Raw genomic sequence first — 12,284 nt, 5'->3', positions numbered from 1 at the left:
ATGAATGACCTTGAGTCGTCTGATTTCACTCCATGCTTCATCTCGCATAGTTATGCGAGAGTAACTACAGAATCTGAGAATAAAATTTCAGAAGAGTCTGTATAGGAATTTCTTATGAGGAATATCTGCTGGAAGGTCTTATCAATAATATTACTTTGCCAGGAGAGGTAATCATTCTCTTATATAAGTAAGTGTTTAGATACATTTTGCATCTAGATTCATGCGTGACAAAGTTTTCAAGAATGGTAACACCAGAAGTATACCACGTTATAATTGGTAGCTAAATGATTTCATAATAACCGAGAAGAAAGTGGAAGAAAATTGCTGAAGCTAAAAGTAAATAAGGCATCTGGGATGAGATGATCAATCCAATTATATTAATAAAAGAGCAAAAGACGTAAGCAAACCTTCGGTAATAATTATCAGGCATCTTTTGAAGGGGAGGTTCCTAAAAATTAGAAGTATGCAAATGTGTCTCATATTCACAATGAGGGATCAAACGGTTATATGAGCAATTATAGACCTGTAGGCTTGTCAGCTGTTTCAGAGAGAAAAAAAAATATAACTATTGGTTAAAGAAGCATTGCAGGATCGCCTTAATAGGAATGGAATTATATGAAAATCACAGCATGGGTTTGTAAAGGGAAGATCCTGTCTGACCAATATGATTAACTATAACGCAGTAACAAAAGAAATGGATGTACACAATAATTTTGATATCATACATTTAGATTTCAATAAAGCTTTTGACACCGGTCCACACTGCTATACAAATTAGTGCACTGTTGCACTAGAGGAAAACTACTTCTATAGATAAAGGAATGGTTGAGTGGCAGAAGATAGTGGATGGTTATAAATGGGAAGTGCTCTTCTTGGACTAATGATAGTGGCCTAGTCCTTCAGAGCTTAGTACTTGGCCACTTATTGTTTCATTAACAATATTGATTGAGGCATACCGAGATTATCGTCGAAGTTTACAGATGACACAAAGGCTGAGAAGATACTTAATGAACGCATACTGCTGCAACAATACCTAAAAAATTAGGTAGATGGGCTATGAAGTAGCAAGTTTAACATTGATAAATGCAGGTAATGCATATGGGTGGCAGTAATCTCAAAATAACATACAATTTGGACGGTACTAACTGAAGGTGGTGGAGAGTTAATTGTACAGTCCGACATAAAGTTCTCTGAGAAATGCAGACAAGCTGGTAGGACATCTCATGGGGGTTCTGCTGGAATTTTTTTTTTTCCCAGCAGAGCTGGTAAAATTTCTGATATACAGGAATTTTTGCAGGCATTCTATATAAATAGGAGCCCTCCTTCGCATGTAGCACAGTGGTCATAATCATCTATACCGGATGGAAAAGGTCTGGATTCGAATACAAAACGAGAAATTTTAAGGGCTAAGACCGACTAATCCGTTCTCGAATTAGTCTGCCTTAGCCAACAGCAAAGTGGCGAAAGGATAGCGTCCATTACATTAACAATATACTGATTTCCTATAATCTCAGTTGCTTCGGGAATTTTGAGAAGAGCGATAAGACTGGCCGTTTGCAATTTTTATTTTTTTTAATCTAATTTCTTTTTCTTTTAAATTTATTTTTATATATATATTTTTCTCTTTTCTTTTTTTAAATTTTATTTATTTATTTTTAATATATTTTATTTATTTACTTTTGTGTAATTTTTTTCTTCTATTTTCTTTAGCGGCTAAAGAAATAGAAGAAAGTCTAGGCAACTTTTTTTTTTTTTTTTATTTATCTTATTTTATTTTGTATAATTTTACTTCACCTTCATTTTATTTATTTATTTTATTAGCAATTTACTTTTTTTTTACTTTGTATCTATATATATTTTTATTTTATTTTATTTTTCTTCTTTTTTTTAATATTGTTTTATTTTATTTCATTATTTTCTTAAATTTAATTGTTCTTTTTAATTTTTTATTTTTTTCTACTCTTATCTATAATTTTTTATCTTAGTTTATTTTATTTTACTTTTTTTTTAATTATGATTTTATTTATTAATTTTTTTTCTATGCTGGTACCCTAAGTTTGGATAACTGTGGGTAAGGGATTTGTTGGCACCCACTGGTATAGCACTATCTCCAGTGGGTGCGGGACTTCGCCCTCTTCAGGGCAGACAAGATTGTAATGGTCTATCTCCACTTGGCTAAGGACATATCTAGTTGTGGCCCATCTCCTCGTGGTGTAGACGGGCACCGGACACGCTTTCCAGGAGATCGCCTGCCCTGTGGCAAAGAGGCCAGAAACAACTAAACAACACATAATATACACAAACATAACACTACACGTTTCTGGCCGCTCTACAGAGTTTTGTATTATCACAGAGTAACAGGGCGGAGATGAACTTATGTTCCTGGAGCCGCTATACAGAAGATACTATACATGTCTACATACATGGCCGTTTGCCAGCTTTGTCGCATTAGCATTAGCTTTAGTAGAGGCAGTACCGTATCCAGGAATCATCGTAAGGGGTGGTGGGGGCATGACGACTAGGTTTTTGAGTTTTTTTTTTTTTTTTTTTTAGATAGACCTAGGAACACTTATACGCATACACTTATAGGCATAAGGGGACATATGCTTCCTCTGCTCCCCTGAGTAGAGGCATATGGTGCAAGGAAGCTAGCTTATACAGCACCAGCCATAAAATAAAAAAAAAACAATCAACTTCCCATTTCACCCATCCATTCGCTCCAAAAGTTTGTCCAGTTTTTCCATGAATTTATTCAAGCTATCAACTTCCACAACGTTATCTCTACTGGAAAATTCCTATGAATGCTTAATGAAATCCTTTTCTCTGTCCTATTACAATACTTATCTACAAAGGTAACGAAATGACACCCTGTTCCATCTGATTGAGTTACGTCGGCAGTTTTGGTTTTCTTATTTAATTCATTAGTTTTGTTTAAGGATTGTGTAACAAAATGACTCCCTGTTCTATCTGATTGAGTTACATCGGAAGGTTTTTTTGTTTTTTTTATTTAATTCATTAGTTTTTTGGAATGTGTATGCTTCAACTTTTAATGACAGGTACGTTCATCATATCTTATCGTTACATTGGGGAAATACCATAGAGATTTCTTATGGGTTTACCGAACACACTTTCTAGGAAACGGATTGAAATTTCATTCAAAGCTGTAACACAGGTGACTTCTTACTGCTGAAGAACTGGAAGTATTGCGAAACTTATAAGGTAGTTATAATGTGGTCAAGGACGAATTTATCAAAGTTTGATTTGCTGTTTGAACTCAATAGAGGGCGCTGTAATACAATGTGTTGGTTATGGCAGCTGTAAAAGTTTACGTTCGGACAAGTACAGAGTATCTTAGGTTCTGTGTTCAGAGGTTCTGAAAGCGTTTTGCTTTCAGTGACCAGTACGGTAACATACATAATTTCTGTGTGATTTCTCTATGGAGTTTGTGGTCGGTGGTGTTGCTGCCTGCTGTGCGGGGGTCATCACTAATCCATTGGAGGTAGTGAAAACTCGATTGCAACTGCAAGGTGAACTTCGAAGTCGGGGACATTATGCCGTTTATTATCGTAATGCTTTTCATGCATTTTATGCTGTAGCTAAGTCAGATGGCATTCTTGCTTTACAGAAGGGGCTTGTGCCAGCACTTTGGTATCAGCTGTGTATGAATGGCGTTCGTCTGGGAACGTTTGATTATTTGGAGAAGTGCGGTGTTACTCATGCAAAATATGGAGAGGTTAGCTTTTGGAAAAGTGTAAGCGCTGGAGCATTTGCAGGATGTGTTGGTGCTGTCGTCGGTAGCCCGTTTTATATGGTAAGAATTATTTCATTTCAGGTTAGCTAAGGCACAAATCAAGTAGTATTTTATATCTCTGTACCGGATTATAGTCAATCGATCTTAACACATTTGGTTATTATGAGGACGTCAACCACAATATATGTCAGGGATAGGATTATTCAATCACTCTTTGTATGCGAGTTAAGTTTAATTGCGTTTACATGACTGAATGATTATAAATTTATGAGTGGTGTGGCACCATGCAAAGGTCTTGTTGAACCAAATTTACAGTATTAGTAGTGACAAATGATGCAAGAGAGCTTATGAAGCATCAGCCAAAAAGAAAAAAAAAATTCCCATATCTGTCCATCCTTCCAATGATTTTTCTACTTATCCCTTTACTTCATTCAAACTGCCCACCTCCACAACAGCAGATGGAAGTTTGTGCCAAGAATCAATCACCTGCTGGCTGAAGGCAAACTTCCGTACATCTATCCTGCAGCCATCCTCATAAATCTCATTAACCTTCTCTGCAGCTGTTACAGAGATCTACTTCCTTCCTAAAGTGAGGCATCTAGACCTGCATGGGGTATTCAAGATGTGGCCTAACCATTGGCTTGTACAATGTGATAATCAGCTCCTTATCCCTGCTAGCAGAGTTCCTGTATCTCATTGACAAAACCCCATGAGCTGTCCTGGCACTTGTCTGCACTGCTCAGAGAGAACTTCACATCTGACTGCACAGTTATGTATTTATTAATTTTCAACTGCCATTTTTCAGCCCATCTGCCTAATTTTTCTTCATCTTGTTGCAGTCGCTTACCTTGATTATTGTTATTAACCACCCTGCCAACCTTCATGTCATCTGCAAACTTAGACATTAAGCTTGATATACCTTTATCATTAATAAATATATAAAACTACATTGGACCCATCGCTGAACCCTGGAGGACTCCTTTGTGGACTAATGTTAATAATATTAGTCCACAAAGAGCAGTGTCCATTAATAACCACTCTGTTTTCTTCCACTCGACTAACCCTTTATCTAGAATAGTAACTTGCCCGTAATGCCACACTGCTCCAATTTGTACAGCTGTTTATTATATGCAACAGTGTCAATAGCTTTCCTGAAATCCAAGTATATGATATCGAAATTATTTTTTGCATCCAGTTCTTTTCTTTCTGCATCATAGTATCCAACCAGATTAGTCAGACGAGATCGCACCTTACCAAATCCATGCTGTGCCTGTGCAGAAAGAAGTAATACAAGACCATCTAGACAGGAGTGCAGTTATACTGCACTCCTGTCTAGATTACTTATTTAGCCGATGACTCCATTATTTTCCCTGGAACAGAAACCAAAATAACTGGTCCAGTGGTTTTCAACCTTTTTTTAATAACGGCACCCCTAAGTAATTTATTTCATTTTGCGGCGCCACTACTCAATTTTCTGCCTGTTAGATCCGATTCTCTCTCTGCATATATATATATATATATATATATATATATATATATTACAATAATATTTATTTATAGTTATTACAATAATATAATTATAAAAATTACATTTCATAATACAAATTATATGTATACAGTACATATATAATAAATTTATTCTTTATATAGAGGTACTAAGTAAACATCAATTATAGATCACCACAAAATTAAAAAGATACTGTACGCTTTTTATAATGAAATAAACATATAAATTTTAAAAAATAATAATAAGTTTAGTAACTTAAACCCAAATTACGTGGCACCCTTGGAATGTTGTTGCGGCACCCCGGTTGAAAACCACTGAACTAGTCTGTAATTACTCCTGTCATCTTTTGGACCCCCCCCCCCCGCTTTGTGAAGAGAGAGGAAAAACTCTCTTCACAAAGAAGGATCAAGTTTTAGAATGAATAAAGTTAATTGAGTTTTCTTTTGTAAGGAGAAGATAACTCAGTTAACTTTATTCATTCTAAAACTCTACCCTGTCTCTTTTTTTTTCTCACAAAAATGAATCTGCCAATCATGCACCCATCTTTAGCAACAATAAGATTTTTAAATAAGTGCACATGATGCAACCTAGTGGTCGATGCACAAATGCAGCAGCATTCAGTTCAGTATGGTTTGGTCCCATGGGACTGCTAAATACAGTTGATGATTGTATTTATTAGCCAAATGATTAGTTATAAGCTTCTCTGACTTAGTGATTGTGCCTGAATATAAACAGAACATATATCTCTACCTAACTTCTAATCTTTCTTGATGTAGCAGAATTCTGTTACCACCTTAAGATATAGGTAGTCTGTGGCACTGGTGCACATAATTTTAGAGGACCTGAAAATGAGGTCACTGGACCCTAGATAAACAGTAATTTCATTGTTCTGGAACCTGTGCAACCTTGAGGCTGGAGCAGTTGTGCCACCACACTTTGGTAAATTCGATCATATCTGTAACAGAAAACTTCTGGGAATGCACAGAATTATATTATCACTGAAAATTATTTCTCTTGCACTTTTCTAATATATATATTGGAATTATGTCAAATGACATTTAGATTTAAATATTGGCTAGATTTATATATAACTAGCGGGTTGGCTGGGGTCACTACAAACCTGATGCTCCGAAGTATTACCATAATTTTAAAAAAATAATATATTTATTTATTTATATATATATAAACTGGCCTCCGTAGCCGAGTGGTCAAGAGCGGGAGTGCAGTAGCACATGCTGTTTGAGTAGACCGGGATTTAAGCCTCTGACTGCTAAATACAGTCGGTCTGCCAACCCGCACTGGACCAGCATGGCAGATTATGGTCCATTTCCCTCAGCATGAATTGTTGAGGAGGCTTTCATCCTGCAGTGGGTTGATAAGGGCTGCAGTTTATTTACTGCTGCACTGTGCATTTTGGAGCACTAGACATACGATAACTTTTGTTATTTTCCTTTTTCTGCTTATTTTTGCTTCTTAACAATTGTATATTACTACTATATATATATATATATAGATAGAGAAAATCTTTATTGCAACCTAAGAAAAAGATGGTTACAGAGAATTTAATGTTACAACCGACCTGTCACAGTAGAAGTAGTAATCATTGCTTTATTTTACTTAAATATTGAGTTTAAAATTAATAACAAATATATAAAGTTATGAGATATGTAAATTGCAAAATTATTAAAAGTATTTTGTTCAGAAGAGCACAGTTTTTAAATTGTTTTATTTATAAGAAAACCACACATTCGGAAGTACGTACAGTACATATTAATGTCTGTTCATAATGTTTAGCATTTTTTTTTTTTTTTTTTTTTTTGCTCTGCATTAATACAAAAATTCAGCTTAGTGTAATCAAAAATATGTCATTTCAGATTGTGCCAAGTTAAATTTTAATTATTAATTCTGATTTCATTTTCTTTTTTTTTTTGTCAGTTGAGTGAACCACTTATGGGAGTGTTTCTAGTCTTCAAATCATGAAAAAAAAAAAAAAAAGGAGTAATCCTTTGTTGTTGTCCCCATGCATTTGTTCAATATGAGCATTTTATTTCATCCACAAAAAAAAAGTTAATTGTGATTGTTGGAAAAAAGTTATCAACTTTTTTTGGAAAAAAAGGTGTTTTTTCTTTTGTGTCTGTGTGAAATGGTGCTGATATGCTGTATTAATGCACATCAACAGTTAACGAGAGAGAGAGAGAGAGATCATAATCTTAATCAGAAATGTGGAAAATGTAGAGGGTGAGATATTGAATTTCTACATATTTTTAGAAAACTTTCATGGAGTGTCTCAAATTAATGTCCCCATAATTGTATTTATAATATGGGCTACATAGTGGCATTACTAATTTTCAGTAAAGTTTTTCTTTCATTGTGAACCAGTACATTTTAGATACAAGTTGACCTTGGAAATAATTCATTATACTGAATTTTTTGTCAAAGTTTTTACATTAAAAGGAGTTGTTGTTATTTGGTTTTTAGGAGTATTAGCAACTAAAGCCATATTGCTCTGGGGATATGTGGGGGTCATTCCTTGACCTTTCTGCATCCTCCGTATTTGGTGGCCACGGGCTCGAACCCTGGTTTAATCAAGAAGCGTGTACTAAGCACTGCTGCTCCTGCCCACTTGGCTACGAAGGCGCCATTAAAAAGAGACTTACAAAGCTCTGATAATAAAGGAACTAGTAATATTTTTATTAAAATGGTGTTGTTGTAATGGGATTTCAATGTATAATCATGTCACAAATTTTTTCCTCTGCATTGAAAAAAAATGGGCTTTCAATTTCATGTTGTTGTTTTTTTTTCTAAATGGCTGCTAACCCTGTGCAAATTAGAAATTTATCCTAGTGTGGAATATTGTTCCCACATTTTGCAGTTATCATCCCAGATATTTTCATAAGCTTCCTTACCTTTTGTAGGCCTAGTGGGTGACCTTGAGTTACCCATAGTTTTCCTCCCCGATATAACTTGGCAGTTCTGTTTGATTCCCATTAGTTGCAAAGCTCAACTTAGATGTCGAGGCTGATTATTATTATTAGCAGCCATATGGTACAAGGAAGCCTGAGGCTTATACTGCACTAGCCAAAAAAAATTTCTGAATTACCCCGAGAGAGAAGTAGAAGGGAATCACCAAGAAAGAGAAGAATGATAATATCCAGCTCAGGAGGACCCTGCGTGTGCCAGCCAATCCCATACTCACCAGATGAGAGTCCCTGGGGTTGTTATGATAGACATCCCATCATTCTTGCACATTCTGAGAGTATGCTTCAGGTTCTGTAATGGTGTTCTGAAGTTGCTTTGGATTTATCATCAAGAAATTAATCATAGCATATGGTAACCTGTAACAAGGAGTTTTCTCAGCTTTCCCTAAGGAACTGCCTGCCTTAGAGTCATTTGTTGCTATATCAGATAACTGATGAAATCAGTAAACGAGTTGTACATTTATATTGAGACTCCAGAATTAAATCTGTCATATTTGACACTTGGATCTAGGGATCATATGAAATGAAGGCTTAGCTATCTTTCAGTAATTTAAACATAATAAAATGAAGCCATGCAGCATTGTCACCATACAGCTAATACTAAGGGTTGAAATGGAAAATTTCACATGAAATGCTTTCTAATAAAATATATTTTTTAAACAGGAATCCTTTCAAACAACAAATTTCAGGTAACTTGGTTTCATATTCCATAAATCATGGTGACAGGATTTGTTTATGTGCTAACAAGGTGGTTCCTAAACTTCTGTTGCTCCACTCAGTCAGTACCGTATATGATGTGTTACTTGGCTGGTGCCTCTCTAATTTACTTTGTTTCTGACTAACAGTTATATTTTTTCCTTAAAAGTATTTTAGATTTGTTTGCATAATGCAAACAGGATCTCAGTTATCGGTTGATCCAACCACTGCTCATCTCAGTTGCCCAAATTATTTGCTGTGCGATTCCTTTTGCCTCAAAGGTGGTACTTGTGCATATGTCCCTTCCAATATCCCCTGTCAGAGACTTAGTAATTTGGAATCTCCTCTTTTCGATCTTCTCTGGCTTAAAATCTCTCTACCTCATTCTGTCAAATTCATCTGTTGTCTCTACCGTTCTCCCAACTCCACTAATCACTTGGAGCTCTTTGGCTTCCTCTCTTTGCAACTTGATTTTCTCTGGTCCAACTTTCCTAACAGTGAGGTAATTTTCCTTGGTGATTTTAATGTTCACAAATCCAGGTGGCTTCTGTTTTCTAGTCACACAATTCACTTGTAATTTGCTTGTTTACAATTCTTCAGTTTCATTTTCTGCCTACACCAATGCTCGCAACAATTGTAAAGCAGTTATTAATCAGTCAAAACTAGATTTTGAACAGGCTAAGAGTAGAAAATTTGCTTGTTGCCCTAATGGTAACTGAGCATTCTGATCTCTTGCCAAAGCTATTGGCTGCAACTTTTGCCCACCTCTGTCAAAACCAGATGGTTCTATTGTCACTTCAGCCAAGGATAAAGCTGACCTGCTAGCATATCATTTTTCTTCCAACTTGTGTGTTAATGATCTTGGTAAAAAACCTCCCACCATTCCCAACACTTTCATTCAATGCCTCCTGTGGTCTTCCGTCAAAAGGATGTCAGAAGGATTTTGATGAATCTGGATGCTAAGAATGCTCCAGGTCCTGATGGTATTTCTTCTCTTGTCCTCAAAACCTGCACTCCTGAACTTACTCCTGTTCTTTGCCTCCTTTTTTCACTTTCTTATTCCAGAGGTACTTTTCCTTCTGCTTAGAAATTTACTCATATCCAGCCAGTTCCTAAAAAGGGTGACAAATCCATGCCATCCAATTATTGTCCCATTGAATTTACTTCTACTCTTTCTAAAGTAATGGAGAAATCAATTAACCACCAACTCTTTAAACTATTTAGAAACCTTCCATCTGATCAACGATCGCCAGTATGTATTCCGTCAGTGTCGATCCACTGGTGATATTCTGGCTTATGTTACCCATTTATGGACGAATTCAATGGAAAAGTTTGGTGAAACACAAGCAGTTGCTCTTGACACCTCAAAGGCTTTCGATCGTGTTTGGCATAAAGGTCTTCTAAACAAGCTTCCATCGTATTGTTCGCCAACTTTGTTTTTGTAATTGGTTATCCAGTTTTCTCTCTGACTGCTCACTAAAGGTCATGGTAGATGGCTCTCTATCTTCTAACTTCTCCACTACTGCTTGTGTCCCCCAAGGTTCAGTTCTTTTCCCCTACTCTTTTCCTTTTGTATATTAATGATCTTCCACTAACCAGAAATCCTATCCATAGTTTTGCTGATGATAGCACATTGCATTCCACTTTCCAGTTTGCAAAACCTCACCCTACTCAATCAGCTTCAACTTCTCTAATATCTGCTACCAATTCCTTAAATGCCAATCTCCAGGTAATTCTCCAGTGTGGCAAAGACAACTTAGTTGATTTCAATCCTCCTAAAACTCAGTCCTGTCTTATATCTCACAAAAAGGATTCTTCTGCTCCTACTCTTATCTTTGGTGACACTCTGATTTCTATGCAAGATGATATATCTCTTTTGGGGATTACCCTAACTTCTAATCTCTCTTGGCACAAGCACGTTACTAATATTGCTTCCTCTGCATCTAAAAAACTTGGTTTTCTCTTTCGCTCTTGGTGTTACTTTTCTTCCAAATAGCTGTTCCCTCTGTACAAATCGCAAATCCACCCTACCATAGAATATTGTTTGCATATCTTGACGGTGCTCCCAAAACCTCTATCAGGCTTCTAGATTCCATTCAGAAGAGGGCAGTTAGGTTAATTAATAACTCATCTCTAACAGAGTCTCTCCACTCTCTGTCTCATAGACATACTGTTTCGGCTGCATGCCTTTTCTACAGATACTTCCATGGGCACTGTTCTGAATTGGCTTCTATAATTCCCGCTCTCTCTCTTTCAAAACAATTCAAACACGTGCCGCCACTAGCCAACATCCATTTACTGTCCAACTTCAAACTTACTGAATCACCTTTTCATCTTCTTCATTTATTCATTCAACTGTCAGTTTCTGGAACAACCGTCCTTCATATATATTTCCTGAAAATTACAGTCTACAGAAGTTCAAGTCTAATGTCAACAAATAAATTTTTTCATCTTCTCACCTCCAACCCATGCATGGTACTGAATACTCTAGGTTCTAAATACCTCTCTTACGTGGGGTTTCATAAAAAAAAATAATGCTTTCAAGATTACCATGTTTTGCAGTAGCAAATGAAGGTGTGACCTAGAAAGACAGTTGACATTTTATGGACTTGTATATACGAGATATGGCAGCAAAATGTCTGCACTGGTACATTACAAGGAATACAGAGTGAAAGAACTCAAAAATAGTTTTATATTTATTCAAAGTGTTCACCACCCGATTGAATGCACTTATTATATATTCTAAAAGTTCTGAAAAGAGTCAGCAAAGGTGCACAAAGTGATGATGTTCAGTTTACTGCTTACATTTTTCTTTATACCCTTAACATCCTCAAATCTCTTTCGTTTGAGGGCAGTTTTCACTGTGGAAAAAAGGAAGAAGTCTGCTGATGCTAGATCGGGAGAGTATAGTGGGCGGTTGATCTATAGTTCCATGTTTCATCAGAAATGTCTTCACTAGTGCAGAATGGGTGGGAGCATTGTTGTGCAACAAGAACCAGTTGCCTTTACCTTGAAATTGTGGCCTTATCATCCCCAGAAAATGCTCTTCAGTAGTCGTTGAAGCACCTATACATAGAATGACTCTCTCCTTGAGGTACAAATTCCTTGTAAATTACACCCTGTTTGTTGAAAAACATGATCAGCATAGTCTTGATCTTGCACTTCTGTAAACCAAATGTTGTTGGTCTTGGTGATGAGCTCCGACGCTGTCTGTAGATTGTACTAAAACATCCAACACTCATCTCCAGTAAAAATATACAGTTAGCATTAGTAGAAGCATACAATGCAAGAAAGCAAGCTTATGCAGCATCAGCCAAAAAAAACCAAAAAAAAAACCCCCTCCCATATCACC

The 12,284-nt window shown here is 36.2% G+C and overlaps 1 protein-coding gene across 1 annotated transcript in view; it reads left to right on the top strand.

Moving 5' to 3' along the window:
* Positions 1 to 3,345: 3,345 nt before the first annotated feature.
* LOC150076123 (solute carrier family 25 member 35-like) overlaps positions 3,346 to 12,284 on the top strand; it is a 29,254-nt gene continuing 20,315 nt past the window's right edge. Inside the window, exon 1 of the mRNA XM_090388023.1 lies at positions 3,346 to 3,811. Coding sequence (XP_090244149.1) covers positions 3,437 to 3,811 — 375 coding nt within the window. The 5' untranslated portion in view covers positions 3,346 to 3,436. The remainder of the gene's footprint in view (positions 3,812 to 12,284) is intronic.

The sequence above is a fragment of the Mastigoproctus giganteus genome, chromosome 13 (genome assembly GCF_048544385.1).
Source record: "Mastigoproctus giganteus isolate SK-2022 chromosome 13, ASM4854438v1, whole genome shotgun sequence".
NCBI lineage: Eukaryota > Metazoa > Arthropoda > Arachnida > Uropygi > Thelyphonidae > Mastigoproctus > Mastigoproctus giganteus.
This window is presented reverse-complemented; position numbering and strand designations above follow the sequence as displayed.